The sequence below is a fragment of the Podarcis melisellensis genome (genome assembly GCF_964234715.1).
Source record: "Podarcis melisellensis genome assembly, chromosome: 9".
Classification (NCBI taxonomy): Eukaryota; Metazoa; Chordata; class Lepidosauria; order Squamata; family Lacertidae; genus Podarcis; species Podarcis melisellensis.
In genome coordinates, this window is record NC_138541.1 from 74,281,634 (window position 1) to 74,307,545 (window position 25,912).

At 43.1% G+C, this 25,912-nt stretch overlaps 2 protein-coding genes across 7 annotated transcripts in view; one reads left to right on the forward strand and one right to left on the reverse strand.

Moving 5' to 3' along the window:
- Window positions 1-354: 354 nt before the first annotated feature.
- Window positions 355-22,274, forward strand: WFS1 (wolframin ER transmembrane glycoprotein). 3 transcript variants are annotated; one of them, XM_081925568.1, is made up of 8 exons: window positions 355-451; window positions 3,887-3,982; window positions 12,278-12,360; window positions 13,379-13,523; window positions 15,732-15,902; window positions 16,735-16,818; window positions 19,010-19,155; window positions 19,901-22,274. In XM_081925568.1, the coding sequence occupies exons 1-8, from the start codon at window positions 370-372 to the stop codon at window positions 21,701-21,703; spliced, it is 2,610 nt and encodes an 869-aa protein (XP_081781694.1). In that variant the 5' UTR covers window positions 355-369; the 3' UTR covers window positions 21,704-22,274. The 3 variants fall into 3 exon arrangements, with proteins under 3 accessions (XP_081781694.1, XP_081781695.1, XP_081781696.1); XM_081925569.1 differs by lacking the exon at window positions 355-451 and adding an exon at window positions 1,030-1,051; XM_081925570.1 differs by lacking the exons at window positions 355-451; window positions 3,887-3,982 and adding an exon at window positions 12,136-12,172.
- A 1,557-nt stretch (window positions 22,275-23,831) lies between these two features.
- PPP2R2C (protein phosphatase 2 regulatory subunit Bgamma) overlaps window positions 23,832-25,912 on the reverse strand; it is a 43,350-nt gene continuing 41,269 nt past the window's right edge. For all 4 annotated transcript variants that reach the window (XM_081925708.1, XM_081925705.1, XM_081925706.1 and 1 more), the window contains one exon: window positions 23,832-25,834. In XM_081925708.1, the coding sequence (XP_081781834.1) occupies window positions 25,543-25,834 (292 nt within the window). In that variant the 3' untranslated portion in view covers window positions 23,832-25,542. The remainder of the gene's footprint in view (window positions 25,835-25,912) is intronic.

The window sequence follows — 25,912 nt, forward strand, 5'->3', positions numbered from 1 at the left end:
GAATTTTTCTTTATTATCCACCATTTTGGAAATGATTCTTCTCAGTTTAAAGAGAGAGGTTGAAGCATGAATGAATAGTAATAGCTGCTAATCTTTGAGTTAGAAAGTACTATTCTCATAGCAGATGTTAATTAAAGTTGCAGACAGAAGGAAAAGCAATGAGTTTTGCTTTTTAATAATAAAATTAGCATTGGGTGCCTTAGTTTCCAATAGAAAAAATTCAAATACTCTGCAACAACGCAAGATTTTGAGTGGTATTAATTAGCAACCCGGGTTTGAGGTATCACTGAAATGCGCATTTTGGAGGCGCTGCAAAACATGAGGGCTGGGCTCTGCAAAACTTTGGCCCGGTTTGGAGTAAATGGGAGAATGGGAGTGGTGTTACTACGACCCCTGCTTGGACGTCGCAGTTACTCAGTTCGGAGGAGGGAGTATTGCAGCAGAAAGCAAGGTTTGCGCTGGAAATGCTTGCAAAGCTTTGGCGAGGGATCCCCGATGTTGGGGTACCAAGTTAATGCAGCAGGAAACCTCCGCGGGGCAAGAGCCGGCCTTGCGCCCCGCCCTCGCCCTCGCGGCCTTTCCCGGGGTGCGCAGGCCGGCGAGGGGCGGGCAGGAAGCAGCTGGGCAGCGGAGCTCCTCCCGGGCCGGACGGGGAGGGGCTGCGGGGACGCGCGGCCAGCTTCGCGGGGACTCGCCCCGGCGCCCCGTCCGCGCCTCCGGGTGAGGCGGGTGGCCGGAGGGCTCGGCTGCCCTGAGCGACCCAGTCGCCCGTTCCCGCTTGGCCCTTCCCGGGCGAGCGCCTCGCGGAAAGACTTCCTCGGGAGTAAGCCCCACCCGCCGCCGCCGGAGTTGCTGCCGGGAGGAGGCGGCTTTCCCCTCGGCGGGGCGGGGCGCGCTTGGCGACGAGGAGGCGGCCCCCTGCTTCTCTTCGGGCGCGCTGCTCTTGGCTCCGGGACCAGAGGAGCGAGGTGCGCGGCGGGCGAGGTTGCGCCGTGAGGCGAGGGGCGCCGCGACCCGGGGCTGCTCCGAAGAGGCGCCTCCGCCGGGCGAGGTAACTCTTTGGCGTCGAGGAAAAAGGCTCAGGGCGTAATGCATGTCTCTTACTCAGCATATTTGGGAGCGGAGCCTGGCGCTTCTCAAGCCACGCTTGCGAATTTAGGAGCAGCCACATTAAAATAAATCCCCGGCGCGTCTTTTCGGGCGCCCTCCGCTCTCCATTTTCATTCCCCTCTCCCAGCGCAGAACCAGAAAAGTTGGCATTTCTTCCATCTCACCCTCGCCTTTTGTGGAAACCTCCCTTAGCGGGGTTGCTGTCTGAACAGACAATTGTTCCGATTTCATTTTGAACTTTTAAAAATGTGCCTTTTCCAAAATCTTTGGCTCCGAGGCGGTGAGTTCATTTTGGCATGCGGAGCCAGCTGCTTATTTATTGGCGGCCATGAGGGTGAGGATAAACGGGGAAACCTTCCTTCCCCCCATTCCAGCTTTCCCCTGGCAGCGCCCACTTCTTGCATTGAGAATTTGCCCTTGTTTTGGAAACTCTTTGCAGTAGCCGCGCTGGGGCAACAAGCAGAAATGGTCGCTGCTGGCTGGAGCTCTGTCTCTGCGCCGCCTTTCTGCGCTCGGCTCCTGGGCGCAGTGAGCTGGCTCCGTGTCCTCCCAGAAATTCAAGAACGAAACCGGACAGCTGCAAAGGCGGCTTTTGTAGCTTCCCTATCAGCATGGAAAACTTGGCACAGTGTCCGCTGAACTGACCTTGCAAAAACAATTCTGCTTGTAACAACCTAAGAATGTTCGATGGATATTCTGAAACTTGCATAGGCTTCATCTTTTCGGATTTGTTATTTTATCGGGGGTTAATACTTGTAATCTGCTCTCTGCATTTGAGACTGGCTATCCTAGAGGAAAAACTGGGTGTCAAATGAATTATTATGCCCCTGGGATAACCAGACTCCAGTTTTTGCCCATAGTTATCTCTATGGAATCTTGTAAACAAGACTCGTTCCCTCTAGTTGCCAACTAAGTGCTGGCAGGATTGGAGCCAGATCTGGGTGACTGAGAAGCAAGAGGCAGGCTTGGGTGAATCCTGAGGTATGTGGAAGTATAAAACTTCTTTTTAAATCCCAAAGGGGCATCCTCACCCCAGAAAAATCCACTGACGACTGAGGATGCTTATGGTCTTCAGGGGCAACAAAATGTGTCATTTCTGTTGGGCAGGGGGCAGAGAAGGGAATTGCCCATTTTGAGCTCCTTATTGTATCCTGGATAGTACTATTATTGTAGTCTAGCTGGAATCCTGAGCAAGAACACTCCTGATAGGATACTGCAGCATTTTTCTGTAGGTCTCTCTTGTGTTTCTTGATCATCTTAACTGGCAGTAGAGGTTAGTCAAGTATTTTTCAAAGCATCAATCTAATCAATATATAATATTGATTATATAAGCCACTAGAAGCAATACAATCATCAGATGGTTTGAGACTTGCAGTTAGCTAAATGCAACAAAATGTTTTAGTTTGGAGTGCATGTGTTCAGGGTTCTAGCTCCACACTTGGTGAACATGCTCAGTCCTCATTGGCTGCTTTTGTTTTCTGTATGGCCAAGACACATTTATGCCTGGCTCAGTTTCCCCACTGATGTTTATGGACATTTATTTCTTCCTGACATTATTTAAAAACAGCTTCTCATTGTGAACCAGGCAACTCCCTCTCCAGACAATGAGATCCCCCCCCATGGATATCTAAATACCGAATGATATAGCCATGGTTCTCCATGATTGCATTTCAACTGCTCCATTTCATTCCCCTCACCACCCAGTTTATAGACTGCTGCTTCTTCTTCTTTGATTTCAACCTTCCATGCCACTGATCCGTTATGGGGCTATTTGGGGGATTCCTCTGTTAGGTTCCCCTTCTTTTTTTATCCCCTGCACAAAATGGTCACTGCCTGTGGTGTATTTGGTCAAGCAGCTGACAGGCATGCGAAGCCTCATAAGGAGGAGAGGGTGACTACTAATTTCCTCTTCTTGCCTGCAGGTCCTTGTAAACAGATATCCGGTGGGTCAAAATCTCTCTGTGTTAGAACTTACTACACCTCCTGATATGAGCAGCAGTCAATGTTATGAGCTTTTTGCTGAGTAAAAACATGTACCTTGAATGAGAGCGAATGCTTAGAAAGATGGTCTGGTGTAATAGGACCCATATATATTGAAGGAGGGGGGCCAGATCAGGGCTCTTGTTTGAAGAAGAATTGAAGAAGTAGGGGGGAAACAATTTCCAGCATGATCCTATGCATGCTTCCTCGGTAAACTGGAATAGGATTGCCGCATTTCTCTATGAAAAACATTTTGTAATTAGTTTGCTTTTCTCTCAAAAGATAAGCATTAGACCTTGATCATTTCCGTATGCATTATTTTATTATTTTCATGGTTAAGAAATTAAAAACAGCAGGAAGAGACTGTGGAGGAAGATTGGAAGAAATTTAAAGTATATCTTAAAAATTGCTACAAATTTGAGGAGTGTTAAAGTGTTAAGGGAAAGGAAGATGTATAATTACAGCTATATTTATTTTTTTCTTTTTTGATTTAAAGTGAACCTGAAATGAGAATAAGTTAAATTTTAAATTGGTTAAAAGGGTTGCTGAAAAATTGTAAAACTAGGATGCAAAAAGGGGAAGGTACGGGGAAGTCCGAGAAAAGAGGCTTATGAAAATGAGGTTAAGAAAGCAAAATTTATGTATTTGTCCATGTTTGTTGCTGTGTGTTTTGTTTGGTGTTGTTTTGTTGTTAAAATTGGAAAATCAATAAAAAATTATTATAAAAAAAAAGAAATTAAAAACAGCACACAGTGGCTATAAACTTTCTCCAATCTCTGTTATTTCTAATCTGTAGCAGAAATGGATTCCAAACAAGATCCTGCTTCAGGCATCCATTACACTCAGCTTGGAAGATCCCAACTAAATGCAGCTGCTGGTGCTGAAAGCCAAGGTGAGGGAAATCAGAACCTTGATCGTCTTCTGGAGATTTAGTTCTTGTCTACTTAGTTCCACCTCAATTTGCCAAACAGGCAGAAAGGGATTGTTGAGATGAACAGGACGCATGAGGCGTGAAATGGATTGTACTTGCTGTGAAATAGGGTTTTGTGACTTTCTCAGGTAGTAGTAAGATCATCCTGGCACTCCCAAGACAGGGGGAAGCCTGGGAGGAGTGTGGCCACAGCATTGCTAAGGTGGTTGGAGTACCGTATTTTTTGCTCTATAGGACACACCGGACCATAGGAGGGGGAGAACAGGAAAAAAAAATCTCCCCCTCTCTGCTCAGCGCCCATTCAGTGAAGCGGGAGGAGAAACGGAGCCCCTTCCATTTCTCCTCCCGCTTCACTGAAGGGGCGCTGCACAGAGAGGGAAAACTGTGCAGCGCCTCTCCAGCGAAGCGAAGCCTGGAGAGCAAGAGGGATCGGTGTGCACCGACCACTCCCGCTGTCCAGGCTTCAGACGGCTATCCGCAAGCCTTCGGAGTGCAGCGCTCCGTTCTGAAGGCTTGCGGATAGCTGCCTGAAACCCCCGGAGTGCAGTGGCAGTTCACGCTGCACTCCGGGGGCTTCAGGCTTCTTCTTTTTAGCCACGGGGCTTCCCCAGCCCCCAGAACAGGTCAGGGAGTGGCGGTCCCTTCTCCCTCCTGGGGAAAAGCCTGCAAGAGCCGTGCGAAGCTCATGGGGGCTTTTCCTGCCTGCCTCCCCCCTGCATTCGCACCATAGGACGCACAGACCTTCCCCCTTAGTTTTTAAGAGGGAAAAAGTGCTTCCTATGGAGTGAAAAATACGGTATATTTGTAGCGCAGGGACAACTTTCCTGCTTGGAAGGAGGAAAGGCTGGTGGGGGGCTTCCTTGCCCAGCCAAAACACCCAAAGTGCCTTGGCCAAGCAGGAGCCAGCTGGACAGACCCTGCACCGCTTTCCTGTGGCTGCCATGGGCACCTCAGCCTCATGGTGGCCAAACCAGCCTGGGGAGGGACAGGTTGACACAGGCTTGGAGTGGGCTACAAAGGCTAGTCAAAAATCTTGGACCTCATTAATATCATTGTTTCTCTTAATTATCCCCTCATAGTCTAATATCGAGGGTTTTTATCATGTTTCTTAGAATGGAAAAGTTGCTTTGAATTCGGGGTGTCAAGAGAGGCAGTGGTCCACCCCACCCCCAGAATTATTCATGCTCAGATTCCACTCACCCAAATGTCTCTCCCTGCCCTGCAGAGCAGACTGGGTGGCATGTGGCAAGACTACTGTGGTTTGCTGGTTCAAGTCCTGCTGAGGGAGACTGTACCCTTGGGGATCAGTATCTGGTCTGGTCGTCCTAATCCAATAGCTGTGGGAAAAGGTGGCAAGCGTAGACCTGATCATCACAGGAGTCTCATTAAGGCTACTCTATTCTGAGATTGCTAAAATAATAAAATAATATTTAGCAAATGCCATTATTTAGTAAATATTTAATTAGTCTGGTTTTTTTCTGGATGGCAACTGTTGAAAGCGTGGATCTTGGTCTAATCTACTCTTCAGTGTCCATCAATGCAGGCATTTGATGTGCTTATAAAGTCTTCAAATTGTTTGAAAGTTTTGCTTGCATTGGGTCTTGCTAGAAAGTGGATAACTTGAAATTACTAAAAACGCATCTGGAGCGGCACAGAAGGGTCCTGTCAGATTCAACCAGTTACCTGATCTGCACCATGAACGACACTGGGTTAATCTTTAGACTGTTTGCTAGGTTTCAACCAGAGATTTGGGAAAGAAAGTTAGTTGGATGTAGAGTTGCCTCTTGCCAGATGGTTTATTTGTGAAAGAAGGAAAGAGTGCACCTGTACAAGACAATGAAGATTGACTAGTTCCTGTATTGTTGTTGTTTACTTATACAGTGGTACCTCTAGTTACAGACTCGATCTGTTCCGGGGCGCCGTTCATGCCCCGAAAAGTCAGTAACTAGAGTGCCGCTTCTGTGCGCACGCATGGCAGAATAGAGAGCTTCTGCACACGCGTGCAGGGTGAAACCCGGAAGTATACACTTCCAGGTTGGCTGCATTTGCAAGCCGAAAAGACGCAAAATGAACCTAACGCAACACGAGGTATGACTGTATATTGATTAGGTGAATACATTGAAACAGGGCCCTGTCCTGGTTCCTGATCCCTAATTGACTTCTGACTTCTGCTGAATGATTGAAACTAAGATCTTCACGTCAAATCTTACTATGGACTAACATGAATTTATCTCTACTCATAAACTCTTATCTTTAATACTGTAGCGAATTATTGTGTTATACATATCCTTATGAGTTTGAGTTTCTAATCTCTGTATAATCCTTGTCAGAATACATACTTTTGAACGGATTAGTTTTTGTTACAATTGACTATTGATTTGTGAGTAGGGACCACTCCCACTATTGAAACTTATATTGGCCAGAGTTCTTGGTGTGCTTTTTTCTTGTATATTGATTAAGGCTGAATATCTCTTTTCATGCTTAAAAATACTCTGTGTGTTGGATCCAGGGTTTCCCATCTGTAAGCAAAATGCCTTCAGTTCATGGATGGCCCCCAGATCCAGTGGGATTCCCTGCAGGGGGAGTGGAGGAAGTGATTTTGGCCACATTTCCCCTTCCCTGCCTGCCATCTTGCAACCCTTTGGAGCAGTTTTTCTTGGGGCTGCGGGGAGATGGATGAATTGCCTTCCCTCATCCTTCCTCCTCTGTGAACGGAATTGTGATTATTCCAAATCTGGATCAAACTCTATGTAAATGACTTTCATTGTTCTCTGAATAATTGGTGCCACATAAAAAAAAATCAAATTATCCTTTGTAACATGTCTTTTTTACTTCATTCTTGTGAAGTGTCAAGTGATTTGGCCCTTTTATTCCTCCACCTACATATCTTAAATGTGCTTCTTATTACTGTCACTGAGGGCGTAGAAATGTCATCCCTTTGGCACTTAGTGTGCCTGATAGCTTTTAGCTGAGGTGTGACTAACTCTCCAGTGATCACAGATGCTTGTGTAGCAATATCTCAGAATTCTTTCAGTGACTCTTGCTTCCGTGTAACACATTTAGAATGGGATTTTAAGGAGGATACTTTCCTCCTGATGCAAACATAACAAAATCCCATTCTGTAGTGGGATGGCATGTTTGCCATTGCTGCTGAAAACTGAATATAAGATGTTAACAATACTGTGTGGACTTCTCTCATCGCTCTCAGTATTGCTGACCAGTAGATACATCTACCTTGCTTATTGAATCTTTAGTTAAGTAGCTTTCTTTTTTCTCATTTTCATAGTTACAGCAAAATCAGCTGCATTTCTTGTTTAGTCTAGTAAATAGCTAATCTCTTCATCATTTTTAGGGGGGAGAACACATTTATTGCATGTGCCGACTCCTATTTTGCAGAAGATTATTTATGTATTTGTTTATTTGAGGGAAACTGAAGGACATTGCCAAAAGCAGGTGGGATATGGAACCTGGCTCCAGAGACAAGGACACTTTGGGGGCAGTTTCCTACTTCCTGATTAGAGAGAGACCTGAAGGAGCTGAGCAACAAAAAACACATTTTTTTTTTTACCCCAGTGGGGATAAAATCATCATCATCATTTATTATTTCTACCCTGCCCATCTGGCTGGGTTTCCCCAGCCACTCTGGGCGGCTTCCAACAAAATATTAAAATACAGTGGTCTGATAAACATTAAAAGCTTCCCTAAACAGGGCTTCTAAAAGTCTGGTCGTTGTTGTTCTCTTTGACATCTGGTGGGAGGGCGTTCCACAGGGCGGGTGCCACTAGCGAGAAGATCCTCTGCCTGGTTCCCTGTAACTTCACTTCTCGCAGTGAGGGAACCTCCAGAAGGCCCTAAGCGCTGGACCTCAGTGTCCGGGCAGAATGATGGGAGTGGGGTGGAGCAACAACTCGGGTTTTTTTTTTTGAGTTTGAGCAAGTGGCTACTCTCCTCCTAAGGCAGGCATGGGCAAACTCAGCCCTCCAGATGTTTTGGGACTACAATTCCCATCATCCCTGACCACTGGTCCTGTTAGCTAGGGATAATGGGAGTTGTTTAGGGAAGCTTTTAATGTTTGATGTATTACAGTATTTTAGTGGTTTTTTTGGAAGCTGCCCAGAGTGGCTGGGGAAGCCCAGCCAGATGGGTGGGGTATAAATAATATATTATTATTATTATTATTATTATTATTATATATATATTAGTATTATTATTATTTATTATTATTATAGTCCCAAAACAAGTTTGCCCATGCCTGCTCTAAGGGTATCTCTAAATGGAGCAGTGCCCTGGATGGCCATTAAAATTTTACAGTGTCCCCTAAAACCTGTTTGCTGGTGGTAACGGAGCATGGCTCTCCTTCCACAGAACTGGCAGGCCCAAAAAGAATTTGAGGTAGTGTTGTTCTACTTAACTCTTGCAAATGGTATATCTTTCAAGGGTCTTTGGGAGGGGGGCCTGAAGGAAGTAGCAGTGGAACCTTGCACCCCCTTTATTCTGTGGTGGCCAGGCATCTTGACCATGCATCTCAGGTCCGTGGTGTGTCTACTGTGGGCTTTAGCAGGTGCCCATCATACTAACCCTGTTAACATTTGTTTGGGTACGAGTTGCAGTGTAAGCACAGATAATTCTAATCAGGATTTATCAAAGCTGTTTGATCAGTGTAGTTTAAGAACGGAATGGGACTTGATACGTACGATGTGGCCTGGTCCCTCCATGTGTAGCAGGATATTCATTCGGCCACAGAACTCGCTTCGAGGGGTATAAATAGACTCAGAGAAGCGAAGAGTCTGTCCTTGTTAGATGAAATATCTACCAGTAATTCGAAAGCAGAAGCTTCTATGTTAATTGCAAAGGGCTTGAGGGCCCGAATAGCCAGTGTGATGAAGGCATGTCTGCCACTAATAATGAAAACTTTGCATCTACTTCCCTGCTGTAACACCTGCTGGAACCCAGGGATTTCCCTCCACTTTGTTGGTTGCTGCTCTTGGAGGCTGAGGAAATGCCCTCTTTCCAGCTGTTTCACCCCCTACTGTTTTTTTCAAAAGCAGATTGATTTGCTTGGGAATTATAAACCACTGAGCCTTGGGCTTGCCGATCTGAAGGTTGGTGGTTCGAATCCCCGGGATGGGGTGAGCTCCCGTTGTTCGGTCCCTGCTCCTGCCAACCTAGCAGTTTGAAAGCACGTCAGCGTGCAAGTAGATAAATAGGTGGGAAGGTAAACAGCGTTTCCGTGCGCTGCTCTGGTTTCGCCAGAAGTGCCTTAGTCCTGGTGACCACATGACCCGGAAAAACTGTCTGGGGACAAGCGTTGGGTCCCTTGGCCAGTAAAGCAAGATGAGCGCCACAACCCCAGAGTCGTTCGCGACTGGACTTAACTGTCAGGGGTCCTTTACCTTTTTAATTAGATAATCTGTTTGAAAATAACTTCTGCATAAAAATGTGATAGTACTGCTTAGTTTTCGTGAAATTGTCAGAGCTGTTGCTAATAAGGGGACTAGCCATAGAATCAAGGGAGAAAACGTTTGATGGACTTGCTTCAGATTGAATGTGGAAGAAGAGTTTCTTCATCGTCCACTAAATTGCAGGAAGGTGTATTGCTTTTAAAGAGTTAAGAAGAAATACTGCTGCTGGTTTCTTTCCTTCCAAGAATTAAGAAGGTGACCTTTGTAAAGTATGTGCTTGTTTTGAAGACTGGCCGTGCATTTGCATGAGTCAGAGCTTTTTGAAAGGCCCATTTTCATGCCGAACATAAACTTATCATCCAAACAAAGATGAATTGCCTTCCAGAGGAGATGGAGGAAGAGAGAAAATGAAAATATACAAGCAGCTATGGTGGTCCTGAGACACAGTTTTTCAGTGCGTTGCACTGCGAAAACAAACCATGGCGCTTTCTGGCCTAGGGAGGAAGTCGAAATCGTGACTCACTTGCTGCTGTTCCAGTGTAGCAGAGCTAGTACTATATCCACAGATCCACAGCATCCCTTGAAAGCACTTAGACCACTTTAACAGTCATGGCTTCTCCCATAGGATCCTGGGGAGATTCTTAATGGTGCTGTCCGCACACAGCTAAAATTCCCAGCACCGTTGACAAACTACAGCTTCCAGGATTCTGCATAAATCTTAAAGTGGCACAAGAGTATTTTAAATATGTCACAAGATATAGGACATAAATATACAATTTGAGGATTGGGAAAAGTTGTGGAAGGTGGATTTGAAATTTGCAGATTGTTCTCTCTTGAAAGAAAACTATATAAAAATGATCTATAGATGGTATATCACACCAGTACAAATGGGGAACATGTGCAATACCAGGTCAAATACATGTTGGAAATGGAAAGAAAAAGAAGGTACTTTGTACCATATGTGTTGGGAATTTAGAGAAGTTAAAATTTTTTGGGAGATGATACATAACAAATTGGAAAAAAAATTGTTTAAAATGACATTTGTAAAGAAACCAGAAGCGTTTTTGTTAGGGATTTTAGGACGAAACCTGCCAAGAAAAACAACTTATCTATTTATGTATGCAACAATAGCGGCAAGAGTCTTGTTAGTACAAGGATGGAAGAATGAGGAAACCCCAACGAAGAACAATGGCAAGAAAAACCGATGAGTTATGCGGAGTTGGCAAAGTTGACATATAAATTACGTAAGAAGGACAATCGTGACTTCAAGGAAGAATGGGAACTTTTTACAAACTATCTAAAAAAACAAACAAAATGATTTTGACTCCTTGGCAGGTTTTGAATAAACAACCACAAATTAATTAGTAGAATATATGACAGATAAGGCAAAGATATGTACAATTTTTAACATGCAGAGAATAATACGTGCAAACAAATCAGAGTGGGGTTGAGGAAAGTCTTTAGCGGGTGGGAGTGGGAGGGAAGGGGGGGAATAAGGGGAGGGAAATGTAATTGGTTATTTTGATTAATGATTTGTTTTGTTAAAATTGTTTAATTTTTTTTAAAAAAAAGAGTATTTTTTTGAAAATTATATTTATTAAAGTTTTAAAAATTACAAAAATAAAAACACCATATTAAACAAAAACAAAACAGCACATCACAATAAGAAAAGAGAAAAAAAGAAACAGAAAAAACAGAAAAATAGAAACAAGTAAAAAACACATCAAACCTTCCCATAACTTATCTTTCATTTGCTTGTTTCCTTGACCTCCTCACACCTCCCTTTTTTGTATTCTAGTTCGGTTAGCTATTTCAGCAAATCCTTTCCATCTTTTCCAATTTTTGTCCTGTAATTTATCTTAATATAATATAACTTGAATTTCCCTCCTTTCACCAATTAACAGTCTGTTTTTTCCTAAACCTTTATAACATTTCTGCTAAAACCACATAGCTTCATTCCAACATCCTTCTAACATTCATTAATTTTACAAGGTTTCTGTAGATAGTCTTTAAATTTCTTCCAATCTTCCTCCACCGTCTCTTCTCCCTGGTCTCGGATTCTTCCAGTCATTTCCGCCAGTTCCATGTAGTCCATCACCTTCATCTGCCATTCTTCCAGGGTGGGTAGATCTTGTGTCTTCCAGTACTTTGCAATAAGTATTCTTGCTGCTGTTGTTGCATACATAAAGAAGGTTCTATCCTTCTTTGGCACCAATTGGCCGACAATGCCCAGGAGAAAGGCCTCTGGCTTCTTCAGGAAGGTATATTTAAATACCTTTTTTCATTTCATTATAGATCATCTCCCAGAAAGCCTTAATCCTTGGGCATGTCCACCAAAGGTGAAAGAATGTACCTTCAGTCTCTTTGCATTCCCAACATTTATTATTGGGCAAATGATAAATTTTTGTAAGCTTGACTGGTGTCATGTACCACCTGTAGATCATTTTCACTATATTTTCTCTTAAGGCATTACATGCCGTAAACTTCATACCTGTGGTCCATAACTGTTCCCAGTCAGTCATCATAATATTATGTCCAACGTCTTGTGCCCATTTAATCATAGCTGATTTCACCATTTCATCCTTGAAAAGAGTATTTTAAATATCTGGTGTGCCTATGACCAAGATCCGGTTTGGGTTAACTAATTTATTACTAATGTCAGGCGCAGCATCATTGTTTGTAAAGAGTCGTTCTTGCAGCTGCAGATTTGACTTGCATTCCTGAAAAACTGAGATTCAAGCGTCAGTGAGTACATAATCTGCTCAAGCTGTGCAGGTGGCCCAGTGATGGTAGATGGGCCCAGCCTCAATGCTCCTTTAGTAAACGCAAGTCTTTTTTTGCCTGCCTTCTGTAGAGACTGTGATGGAGGAACCAGAGGAGCTCTTTGAAGAACTTCTGGAAAGAGCAAAAGCTGGCGAACCTAAAGCGCAGACAGAGGTAATTTTTCATGGTTGTCACTTTCCTGTATAGCTCTCTTTAAATAGTGCTGGATGCCATTTTTCTAATTATAGTTTAAAGTCTTATACTGTAGCTGTAACTTCATAGGATTATAAATGTGTTGCGCTGAATTTTCAGAGATTCAATTTTTACTACAGAAACTTGCAATTTGGAAAGATGTGAAAGACAGGAGGGAAAGCATCTATTCCAGCTGTGGGGTAACTCCAGTCTTTTCCCCCACTGCCCAGGTGAGGGCTGACCAGGACTTCATCCTGTCTTTGACTTAGAGCAACATATTTGGTCACTCTTACCCAGCTGTGTTACGTCAAACACAGGAATAGATGTCAGCCGGGTTCGTTTTGAAAGGAATCCTTGGTTTGCTGGTACTTTTCTTTCAATATGAAGTATGCTACGGAATATGGCTGTTCGTAAGGAGAACCCTGATTTGGACGTAGAAGAGAATTGTAGGATCATAGAGTTATAGAGGTGGAAGAAACCCTATTTCATAGAATCATAGAGTTGGAAGAGACCACAAGGGCCATCGAGTCCAACCCCCTGCCAAGCAGGAAACACCATCAGAGCACTCCTGACATATGGTTGTCAAGCCTCTGCTTAAAGACCTCCAAAGAAGGAGACTCCACCACACTCCTTGGCAGCAAATTCCACTGTCAAACAGCTCTTACTGTCAGGAAGTTCTTCCTAATGTTTAGGTGGAATCTTCTTTCTTGTAGTTTGGATCCATTGCTCCATGTCCGCTTCTCTGGAGCAGCAGAAAACAACCTTTCTCCCTCCTCTATGTGACATCCTTTGATATATTTGAACATGGCTATCATATCACCCCTTAAACTCCTCTTCTCCAGGCTAAACATGCCCAGCTCCCTTAGCTGTTCCTCATAAGGCATTGTTTCCAGGCCTTTGACCATTTTGGTTGCCCTCCTCTGGATACGTTCCAGTTTGTCAGTGTCCTTCTTGAACTTAAATTAAAACAAAAAAATATCTTTTTTCTATGTTTGTATAGGTGGGGAAGCATTATCTGAAGCTTGCAGAAGACCAGGATGAGGAGCTGAACAGTTGCAGTGGGGTGGAGTGGTTGATCCTTGCTGCCAAGCAGGGACGAAGGGAAGCTGTTAAACTGCTGAGGAGATGTTTAGCGGAAAGAAGAGGTATACATCCCTCCTGGTCCTTGACAATTAACACCTCCATTGTGAATTTCAAGAGACTTCTGTTGAGCTTCCTCAAGGATAAGCATGTTAGAAAAATCTCAAGATTTATTTTTATTCCATTTATTTTTATAATATTTATCCTGTCTGCTATGATCCTCCTTGCTGGGTGGAATCTACACACAGATTTTAAAAATGCTGTGAAAATGCTTTTTAAAAAAAGGTTTTGTAAAATATATTGAGTTTGCCATAGCTCACCATTGCCATCTAATGTCACATTTGTATATTGCACTTTACAACACACTTAAAACGTTTTACTTGCAGCTGTATAGCTGAGTCTCTAGTCCCTGTTTAGCGGTCTAGCAGCTTTGTTTTGAACTTGTTGGAGCATGTGGGCTTTCATCAAAGGCAAAACCCAGCAAGAATGCACTGCAGCCATCTGAGCCTGCAAATTACTAGACAGAGTTTGAGTAACTGAGGTTATGCAGTCTTTGTTCAGGAAAGCCCACAGTTAGTATATTAGCCTTGGCTAACAAAGGGCAATCCATAACACTGAAGCCACTTGATCCTTTAGCAACAGTTATAGATCCATGAGCTTTACCAAGCTGCACACCCCATGGTTATGGTGGGAGTGAAGCCATTTGCACAAGTCATTGAACAACATATTCCTGAGTAGACGAACCACCCTCCATCAGACCCTTTTGGCCTTCCTCTAGTCCAGGGGAAAATGTGTGCGGCTGGTGGCTTGGTTTGCTACATTTTTGTTCTTTGTGCACAGCCACTAACAAGGGGAAGACGAGATTCTGTTTCTGGGGGGGACTGTTTCTGGGGGACAGGAGGCGGGCAGGTGTGGAGGATTCCCTGGTCCTGAATGGGGTAACTGTGCCCCTGAAGGACCAGGTGCGCAGCCTGGGAGTCATTTTGGACTCACAGCTGTCCATGGAGGCACAGGTCAAATCTGTGTCCAGGGCAGCTGTTTACCAGCTCCATCTGGTACGTAGGCTGAGACCCTATCTGCCTGCAGACTGTCTCGCCAGAGTGGTGCATGCTCTGGTTATCTCCCGCTTGGACTACTGCAATGCACTCTACGTGGGGCTACCTTTGAAGGTGACTCGGAAACTACAACTAATCCAGAATGCGGCAGCTAGACTGGTGACTGGGAGCGGCCGCCGAGACCATATAACACCGGTCTTGAAAGATCTACATTGGCTCCCAGTATGTTTCCGAGCACAATTCAAAGTGTTGGTGTTGACCTTTAAAGCCCTAAACGGCCTCGGCCCAGTATACCTGGAGGAGCGTCTCCACCCCCATCATTCTGCCCGGACGCTGAGGTCCAGCGCCGAGGGCCTTCTGGCGGTTCCCTCATTGCGAGAAGCAAAGCTACAGGGAACCAGGCAGAGGGCCTTCTCGGTAGTGGCGCCCACCCTGTGGAATGCCCTTCCAGCAGATGTCAAAGCGATAAACAACTACCTGACATTCAGAAGACATCTTAAGGCAGCCCTGTTCAGGGAAGTTTTGAACGTATGATATTTTACTGTATTTTTGGTTTTTGTGGAGGCCGCCCAGAGTGGCTGGGGGGGCCCGGCCAGATGGGCGGGGTATAAATAATAAATTATTATTATTATTATTATTATTATTATTATTATTATTATTCTATTCCAAGAATCTGCAGTTTTGTATACACTTTTAAAGGCCAGATGAGCAGTATGCAGAGGAATACTTAGCATTTACCAACAGAAAGGAAATAATTAGTTGTTGTTTTTTAATGGCATAAGGTAGGAGAAGGGTTTTTGGTCTTGGCTACAATAGGAGCCAGAAAGTGCATGTGATTTTTGCAGTTCCATTTGCCCAGCTCTCATGATCAGACTTGGCATCAACCGCATGTCATGAAAAGGCAAAATTCACTTCTCTACTCATCAACAAAACTCTTCTGGGTATGTAATTCATTAAGAAGAGTCTTTGTTCCAAAGGGTATGTAGAGATGCCTTCTGTAAAATACAGTGTGAATTAAGGAGTTGCCTACTTACTTTAGCTATATAAGATGTGAATTTAGAGTCTATGTGAGTAACCTAACTCTGGTTTGAAATGTGAGTTAGTTTTTGCAAGCACTTTGATATCTTTTGAAGTGACAAATTATTAAAAGGTGTCAACTCTTCCCTCAGCCTAGAAGGTGGGATAATCGTACCCAATTCATTTCTTTCTTTACTTGAGGCATCACTTCAGAGAATGAACAAGAAGTGAAGAAATTATCATCAGAGACTGATTTAGAAAGAGCCGTGAGAAAGGCTGCGTTAGTCATGTACTGGAAACTAAACCCAAAGAAGAAAAAGCAGTTGGCTGTTTCAGAACTATTAGAAAACGTTGGCCAAGTTGACAGTGAAGGTTTGTATCCAATATAATATAAAAGATGTACTGAACATGAATAATTCTTCCAAAATTAGAATGGTGTAATTAAACCTTTGCTGTAGGGAAAATTGCTTAAGAGAAAAAAATGTTGCACTGATAGTCATAGGTATTATTTCATTAAAACATGCAAGCGAAAGAGCACATGAACTCCACTGTGCTTTCTGAGAATGTAAAGTGTCTGGAAACAATAGTGCCTTATCTATTATGGCCATAAGAAACAGTCTTTAAACTGAGTAAGACCATGATCCATCTAGCCTAGTATTTTCGCCCCATCTGGCGGACTCCTCCAGATTCTCAAGAAGAGACAGGTCTTTCCCAGTCCTATTTTCCAAGAACTGGAGATGCCCAGGAATCATAAGAATTAGTTGATTGATCTGTTAGGTAAATTACATATTCTTTTTCATTAATTGGGATATTTAAAAAAAAACACTTTTATTTTTAACCCAAACCCTTATAAAACTGCAGGTAGCATGCTTAGGCACAGTATTTTATTTCTGATGTCTTACTGTAATATAAAGTGGCCCTCAAAGTTTAAGTGACAGTCAAATGGCAAATAGGTTTCCATTTAAACAAGAGGCATTTTGGATAATTAATCAACTTTACATTCCAATCCATTGAAAGCTGTTGATGGAATCCCTGTAGAATCAGCCTTTACATTGCTTTTTTAAAACATGGGGGCTACAGCTATTTTGAAAGAGCAGATTGCTATGTTACACAATTGACTGGTGCAGTATGTATATCTTTTGGGTGAGTTTCTCTTTCTTTGAATTTTCCCACTGATGCTGTATGAAATACCTTGAACAAACAGGTGGTGAGGAACAGACTGGCGGCCCAGTTCCAAAAGCCGTACAGAAGCAAAGAAGAATGCTGGAACGTCTGGTGAGCAGCGAATGTAAGGAAGCATTTCTTCTGTTAAAATTGGATCTTATACACGGTTCGGGCTAATTCTTTTATCAGTTACCTTGTGAGAAAGATGTTGCAGATCATGTCCTCGGAATGTTTTCAGTTGGGCTCAGGATGCGGTTTTCTAACGGTTGCCCTTCAGTGTCCTGCTGCACTGCTCCAAATTGTTTCCCTTCACGTTTGAGTCTTTTCCAAAGTGGGGAAGCACACTTCCCATAAAGAGCCAGCAATGTTCAGTGGGTGGGGTGGGGGGACTTTGTTGGGGGAATTGGTACACGGTCGCTGAGTGACCTTTGACCATTCACACTCTCATTATAATCATCATCACCATTACAGTGGTACCTCGCAAGACAAAAAGAATCCGTTCTGCGAGTCTCTTCGTCTTGCGGTTTCTTCGTCTTGCAAAGCAAGCCCATTAGCGGATTAGCGCTATTAGCGGCTTAGCGGATCAGTTGATAAGCGGCTTAGCGGATCAGCTGTTAAGCGGCTTAGCGGATCAGCTGTTAAGCGGCTTAGCGGATCAGCTGTTAAGCGGCTTAGCGGATCAGCTGTTAAGCGGCTTAGCGGCTTGGGGAAAAGGGGGGGAGGAAAAAAACCCCGCAGGAACTCGCAAGACATTTTCGTCTTGCGAAGCAAGCCCATAGGAAATTCGTTTTGCGAAGCACCTCCAAAACGGAAAACCCTTTCGTCTAGCGGGTTTTCCGTCTTGCGAGGCATTCGTCTTGCGGGGCTCCACTGTATTATAAACTTTATTGCACTGGCATGGCATCATTCACAAAGGGAAGAAAAAGAAAAGCAACAATAACCACAAAAACCATAAAAACACCAGGCACTGCAAATACAATAAACCATGATCACGTCTCCTAGAAGTTATTTGTTGCATACGATAGAATAGCGGGGGGGATCTCAGGTAGAATATGCCAGCTTAAATGTTCGAATCACCTGCATCATAACCTTACCTCTCAGGGTTCTTATCGGGGAAACCTGAGATGCTTTGCTTCTTGAAGGAAGGGCAGAAGGGAGAGAGGGCCTTGTGTCCATACATTGAGGCAGAAGATGGGCAAATAGCTTCTTTTGAGTATCTGAATTGACCTGCCACTTAACCCCTCAGGGGGTTGTATGCTGCTAAAGCAGGGAATGTCATGCTCATTGAGCAGTGCAAGTTGCCCTTTTCCAGCCGTTTATGGGTTTGGATACTCATCAGGGCCCACCAATAGGATCCTTAAGCTTCTGGGAAAGGGCCACCTTCCTCCCCCCCCCCAACACACTCCCCCTTAAAGGGGGAGAGGAAGCTTTTCTCTTAGCCTTTTTTATTCCAAGTGTCAAGACGGCTGTTGCTCAATATTTTCCACCATAACTGTTAAGTTTGAAGTTACAATTCTTTTTCTTTTTTCATGAAGTCATTATTCCTAAACTTAGTTTTATAGATTCTCCCAATTTGCCTGACAAGAAAGGCATAATTACTAGTCTGAAACTTCCCTGGATTATCACTTGGATCCTAAATGTAAACAAAAAGAAAAAAATCAGACAAGAGCTAAAAAGACTAAGATCCTGTTTATTTCACAGGATGTTTAAAGGGCTAGTTCATTCAAAGTTCCTGAAATCCACTTTTTAAAAATAAAGACATAGCAGTATTTTAATTATCTGTTTGGAACTTGAGAGTCACAGGCTCATCTTCATTTAGTTTAGTCATTGGCCATGATGACTGGGACTGATGGAAGCTGGAGTCCAAGATCTGGAGGACCACAGCTTCCCCATCTTTGGTTGATGAGATCAGCAGTTCAGGCCCATCGTTCAGGATTTACATTTACTGGTGTATGTGACTGGCTGGCTTTGCAGAGTTTCATTTTGCTCTTCATCCTTCGATCGCCATGATAATTCTGAATATTTTCTAGAATTTTATTTCCTCCACAGGCCCCTGCAGCAGTCATACAGTTGAATAGGCTTAAAGTTGCATAGTTAAGGACATAATAATCTTGAACTCATGACTTAAATGGGAGAGTCAAAAGGAAGAGAGTTTTGCCACGTTTGAAATGTTGATATCGGAACCAACTTTAAATCTAGTCTTGTTGGTTTATATGTGTTGTCACTGCTTAATAATCCACCGTTAACCATTTTATCTCAAGAAAAATAAAAAAATAAAATGTTTTAGTAATGCATTTTGCGTTTACAACTTTCAGCTAAGAATTATATTGCCTTGGATGACTTTGTTGAAATTACCAAAAAGTATGCAAAAGGCATCATCCCAACCAACCTTCTGGTGCAGGATGACGATGACGATGAACTGGCAGGAAAGAGTCCAGAAGACCTTCCTCTTCGACTCAAGGTGAAATTTTGTTTAAGAATAAGTGAGGAGGGCCAAGGTTCTGGAGTGTGAGAATTGAATGTAGCCTCATTTTTTCTTTTCCTTTCAATTGCTCTGTGTGTGTGTGTGTGTGCATGCATCCTTCCCCAGTCACAACTATCATTGCAGGATACTTATTGTAAGAGGCTTTAACAGGTCCATTTCACACTCTTCATTCCCCTTTTGAAAAGGTTGCTTTTCTACCGGCAGCCAAAATTCTGTGTCTCATCTGTTTCCGACTATAGACTTAATTGATAAACTCATATAATTTGCCTGGTTTCTTTACACTCTCTTTCTCTATATAAACTCTCTACCACCTGGTCCTTGTCAGGCATTTGGGGGTTGGGTTTTTAAAAATTCCTTTAATTTGCAAACCTCTGCATATGTGGGGAGCCCCCCCTTCCCCAGTGTGTAGAACCCAGGTTGCCTCTGCAAAAATATATATTTTTAAAAGGACTCATTTCACTTCCATCTCGTATGTACTTGGATCACCTGAGTTCACCATTTCAATGGGATGAACTGGTGACAGGTTTTGTAATGTCTGTGGGCACTCGTCGAGAGCCCAACACAATGGCTATCACAATCAGCTTGTTCGTTAAAAAGAAGAAGAAACTTCTGAAACAGCTGATCAGGTTTGGCTTGATTGTCCATTCTGTCCAGGGGACGTGGGGTGATACGTGATGCTACAAAAGAGTTGTTGCGTGAACTGCATTTTCTTTCTTTCCAGGTGATAAAGTTTCCACTTCATGCCATTATGGAAATCAAAGAGCACCTTATAGATCTTGCATCTAAAGCAGGAATGCATTGGCTATCCACTATTATCCCAACCCACCACTTCAATGCTCTCGTATTCTTCTTCATCATCAGTAACCTGACCATTGACTTCTTTGCATTTTTTATCCCACTAGTTATCTTCTATCTGTCCTTCATTTCCATGGTGATTTGCACCCTGAAAGTCTTTCAAGATAGCAAAGCTTGGGAAAACTTCCGCACCCTCACTGACTTGCTCCTTCGCTTTGAACCCAACCTAGATGTCGAGGAAGCGGAAGTGAATTTTGGCTGGAACCACTTAGAGCCCTACCTGTACTTCCTCCTCTCGGTGTTCTTTGTCATTTTCTCCTTCCCTGTAGCTAGTAAGGACTGGATTCCCTGCTCAGAGTTGGCCACTATCTCTGTTTTCTTCATGGTGACAAGTTACATGAGTTTGGGCGCAAGTGCCGAGCCCTACACACGAAGAGCGTTGCTCACGGAAGTTGCAGCAGGTTCCCTCTCCTTATTGCCAGTTATACCTGTTCATTTGGGCCATTTGAAGCTATTGGGGAAAACCTTTTACAGCATTCCTGTTGGCCACTTCTTTGTCCTGAATGTGAGCGTTCCTTGCCTTCTGTTTTTGTATTTGTTTTATCTCTTCTTCAGAATGGCACAGATGAGGAATTTCAAAGGCACCTATTGCTACCTGGTTCCTTATTTAGTGTGCTTCATGTGGTGTGAACTGTCAGTGGTGATTTTGAAAGAATCCTCTGGCATTGGGCTAATTCGTGCCTCCGTTGGCTACTTCCTTTTCCTCTTTGCTCTTCCTGTTCTCATGGTAGGCATTGCACTGATGTGCCTCGTCCACTTCATAAAATGGTTCATAACATTAGAGCTCATGAAGATTGTGGTAACTCTTCTGTTATGTGCTGTTCCGTTGCTTTTCCGATGGTGGACAAAGGCCAGCATCTCTGTGGTTGAAATTGTGAAATCCCTAACAAAGAGTTCTATAGTTAAGCTTATTTTGGTGTGGATTACTGCCATAGTGTTGTTCTGTTGGTTTTATGTGTACCGCTCAGAGGGGATGAAGGTGTATAACTCTACCTTGACGTGGAATCAGTATGGGTTCTTGTGTGGTCCCCGGGCTTGGAAGGAAACTAACATGGCGCGCACCCAAATCTTATGTAGTCATCTGGAGGGCCATAGAGTGACTTGGACGGGAAGGTTCAAATACGTGAGAGTTACTGACATCGACAATAGTGCAGAATCAGCAGTAAACATGCTTCCTTTTTTCATTGGTGACTGGTTGAGATGCTTGTACGGTGAAACATATCCAGCATGTGATCCCCAAAATGTAACCCTGGAAGAGGAGGAACTCTGTCGTCTAAAGTATCTGACGAAACACGACTGCCACATGAAAAGGTTTGACCGCTATAAATTTGAAATAACGGTAGGCATGCCTTTCAATGGAAGCAAGGTTATGGAAGAGGACGATGTAACCAAAGATATTGTGCTGAAGGCAAGCAACGAGTTTAAGAAAGTGTTACTGAACTTGAGGCAAGGAAGTGTCATTGAGTTCAGTACCATCCTGGAAGGCCGTCTTGGCAGCAAATGGCCTGTATTTGAGCTGAAAGCCATTTCTTGCTTGAATTGCATGTCTAAACTTTCTCCTGCAGGAAGGCATGTGAAACTAGAGCATGACTGGCGAAGCACCGTCCAGAAAGCTCTCAGATTTGCCTTTGATTTTTTCTTCTCCCCATTTTTGTCAGTTGCATGCTGAATTTTAATTGTCATATCTGCACAACCAAAGATTTGGCTTAAAAACAAGTTATAAAAATGTTTCAAAGGAATGAAATTAGTTTTGAGTACAATGCACAATGCCATCTTAGTAATTTCTGTGCTGGACATGTCTATATGTGAAAAACATTATTTGCCTATTAAAAGCATGAAAAAGTTTCTACAAGAGCTGATTTTTAACATCAGTCAGAGATATTAAAAGCACTTTATTTAGATAATTCACTCTTCCACTCTCCTATACTTAAAGCTGACTTCATGGGTGACAACTGTCTAGTGCCTGTTATGTAGTGATTCATACAAAAATATTAACTGTGCTATGAGATAGAAATTGTGTATTCGGTGTTGGAAAATGACAGACTTTTAAATCAGTCATCAGTTTTGCTGAAAGTATTTTTGAACAGGAAAGAAAAGTACTTTGTGTGATCATAGTGGAAAGTCTGAATGGCTAACGTGTCGGAATCTGCACTGAAGGTGGAAATGGACATCTGGCTAATGGTCTGTATATATGAATACAAACACAAAATTAAAAAAGGATTCAAAATCTACATTATAAAGATTTGTAGTCTTATTTGAATACGCTTTTGTCTCACCCAACTACCTACCATTCTAGATTTTACACCACTTTTCACTTGATAAACGCAGTATCCCAGACTATGTTCAATAATGGACCACTATAGAGGCCTGCACCCCTCACTCCTTATTGCTTTCAAGTATGAACTAACAGATACTTCATTCCTGCTCTGTGTGAACTTCTTGAATATGCCAAAAGGAAATCCACAATTAGAGGGCAACGCCACAGATTTGGATAGCAGTATGGCCACGCCCAGCATTTTAAATTGTGCTTCAAGAAATATGGCGCCCGTCCTTTACTCAAAACCATTTCTGCTGCCACTTTCCAAGTAAAGGATTGGATGGGGTTTTCTTTCGGCCGGTGGGGACAGATGAGAGGAAGCTGGTGGAGAGCATAATTATTAAATTTGGAAGTGTCTTGCGTGTGTGAGTGCAACTTCTTTGTTCCTCACATACAGTGGTGCCTCGCAAGACGAAAAGAATCCGTTCCGCGAGTCTCTTCGTCTTGCGGTTTTTTCATCTTGCGAAGCAAGCCCATTAGCGGATTAGCGCTATTAGTGGTTTAGCGGGCTTAGCGGATCAGCTGATAAGCGGCTTAGCGGATCAGCTGATTAGCGGCTTAGCGGATCAGCTGTTTAGCGGCTTAGTGGATCAGCTGATAAGTGGCTTAGCGGCTTGGGGAAAAAACCCCGCAGGAACTCGCAAGACATTTTCTTCTTGCGAAGCAAGCCCATAGGAAATTCGTTTTGCGAAGCGCCTCCAAAACGGAAAACCCTTTCGTCTAGCGGGTTTTCTGTCTTGCGAGGCATTCGTCTTGCGGGGCACCACTGTACCTCTGAATAGAATGGGGTTGATCTTGTTGTTAAATGTACATTTCAAGTGCTTTGAGAACAATTGAATCAAAGATGCAATTATTTGATTTAAAGGAGCAACTGCTGGAGTAGAATTAAGCACAGCTCAGCTTTTTAAAGAAAGTGTTTATTGAAAAAGCCAGTATCAACATATTTATATATATGTTCCAACAACAGTCAGCTAATTTGTGCAACACAAGAAGACAGCCATGAAGCTTTCCAACTAACTGGATTTACCAACTGTATCATTATTTACCTTCTTAAGTTCAAAACCAAAGCAAAAAGATGTTCTTCATGGATTTGGAATGAGTGACATTCATTGCTTACATTCACAAAATTAGATTATAATGGTGATATCGGAGACCCAGATAGATCACTACTGTCTTGAGTTTAGTTCCTCCTTTTTAACGGAAAACTTTGTATTAATGTGGCCTGAAAACCCATTTTATGTAGTTAGAAAGATTTTATATAATCCCTGCATAAACTAGTTCGGTAGTTGATGAATAAGATAATAGAATTGAAACTGGGGGAAAGAGTGTAAAGAACAATTGCATCATTGGTTACTGCCAGACAGTGCCCCCGCCACCCCCCCCAAATACAATTTTTAGACATAAAATTCCAGTGTGCAGTTATCATTTTTTAAATTACTCTGATTAATGAATAAAGCCAAAAGATTTTTTTTTTGTTAAAAAAAAAAGAAAAATGGTTATTTGGCTTTAACAAGAATTCTATACAGTATTCATATTCCTAAAAGTTTTTACAAGAAGACTGGATGGTTCAAATTTCAATTAGAATACAGTGTACGTAAATACTGCCAGTGTCTCGTAGAGTATGCAGTAGCTTTATAAACAAACATTCATTCCCAGGTAAAATTACTGTATACATTTCATACTGTATGTGGATTATTGGAATTGATGCTTCTGTACACAATGTCCAGCATCAAGAAAATGGCAGATGTCCTTCATTTCATGTAGTGTTAACAAAGCTTCTGATTAAAATCATGGTGTCACAGAATCCGTCTGGATTCACTTCCTCCCCTTCTCTTTCCCCGCCCCCTCCAAATCAAAGTGCAAAGGCATGCAAGTTTCTTTATGACGCCCTCCTCTCATTTATCGAAAGGTCTATGCAGAATAGTGCAAAATTAATTAACGGCAGAGGGATCTTGAGAAAGGCAGCCTGGCCAGTTAGGTGGTTGTGCTTTCCTCCATTTCAGTCAGGCCAAGAAATAACTTGGAGATGGTTGACATGAGACAACTCACTCTTGCAGGTTTCATTGAGCATGCTGCAGGTTTTTAAATCTCCACATTTCGTGTCCAAGGGGCTAGCATTGCCAACTCAGTGAGTTCTGGTCGGAAGAGCCGAGTTCTGACGGAAGAGTGATTTAAATGGCTGCGTTGTGACATTAATTGGGACAGTCATTTATTCCGTTTTGTGTATCCTGAGGTGAGCTAGTGCCTGTCCTCCTGGCCCTTTTACTTTCTGAACATTCAGAGTGAAACTTTCAGATGTAACAATGGCAGATATTTTGAAAAGTCATTAGATAGCTGTTATCATCGTATTCTACCCACCTTACTCAAATTGAGCGGAAAATAGATCTCCTTAAAGAATAATTGCCAGTCCCTCCATCATCCTACTCTGGTATTGAATAGCGGGGGAGAGCTGCGGATTGAAAGAGTCATGCAGCAGTTTTGCTTGACAGGCTGCAGGTGGTCCCTCTGCTTTGTGTGTGTCCTTAATGGTCCCACCCCCTTAGCTGATACCTTATGATAGGGCCAACCATGTGGTTCTTAGTCTAAAAGCCGCCTTATCTACCTTTGATCTCCGCCACATCTCTTTCTGCTTGCATATGTGCTGTTAGCTGCCCTGGCCCAAGCAGTGGCTTCTTGCAAGGTTTCCTTATGCCCCAGATTCTGGCTTAAGGCATCTTTGGGGCCATTTCTGTGCTTCAGTAATTCCTTGCTCTTGGAACTACAACTGTGTTAGTGGGCTAACGCAAGAAATATAAAAACTGGGATTAAACCCCTCCCCCACAAGGGGGATATCCTTAAAAAGAATCATGGAGGACCTTGAACTACGTAGTTGTCTGATTCTTGTGGGCAGTCTTTTAGAAACAATATAAAATAATTAGTGATGAGCGGGACACAGGGCCCTTCTTAACAGAATTTATTTTGAAACCTATCTGCAGCAATTGCAATAAATTAAAACATTTGAGTGGTTGTCTCAAGGGGTGGTAGGGGTAGTTAAAAGGGCAAATCCATCTCCATCACACCTGCAGACACTTAATGGGGAGTAAGACCCATTGAATTCAGTGATGTTTGCTTCCAAGTAAAAGGATTAGCATCACATCTCAAACAGCGACCACACCTGTCACCTCTTGGGCGGCTGTTTACAAAGAGGAATCCTAGTGCATTTCAGAGTTCATTTTGTCCTGAAATATGTACAGATTGTTTGTAGCTGCGATAGCAATGATGTTCTCTGTTGGGTGCCATGCCGTGTGCAGGATCTTCTTGGTAAAGTCCAAACTGTCAACGCTGATGTCGTCTTTCCTCCTCTTGCCTCCGACACACACCCGCCGAGGTTTGAGAATTGCTCGGGGTTTGCTACTCTCTCGGGAGGCCTCCAAGGTAACGTCGCGCTTAGTGTTCCGGTCAAACATTCGGAAGAAATTGTTATATGCTCCTGTCATAATGACACTGCAGAGGAAGGAAAACGGGGGAAACGTTACGAAGGGCAGGACCCAGTAGGGAAAGCCTCTGCGCAGGAACCACTGA

Excerpts from the sequence above, each read along its gene's own strand:
- WFS1 (XM_081925568.1), top strand. The coding sequence starts at position 370 with ATGGGAGTGGTGTTACTACGACCCCTGCTTGGACGTCGCAGTTACTCA. Across the intron at positions 3,983-12,277 it reads TGCTGGTGCTGAAAGCCAAG|AGACTGTGATGGAGGAACCA; the intron begins GTGAGGGAAATC and ends TGCCTTCTGTAG. Across the intron at positions 15,903-16,734 it reads TGGCCAAGTTGACAGTGAAG|GTGGTGAGGAACAGACTGGC; the intron begins GTTTGTATCCAA and ends TTGAACAAACAG.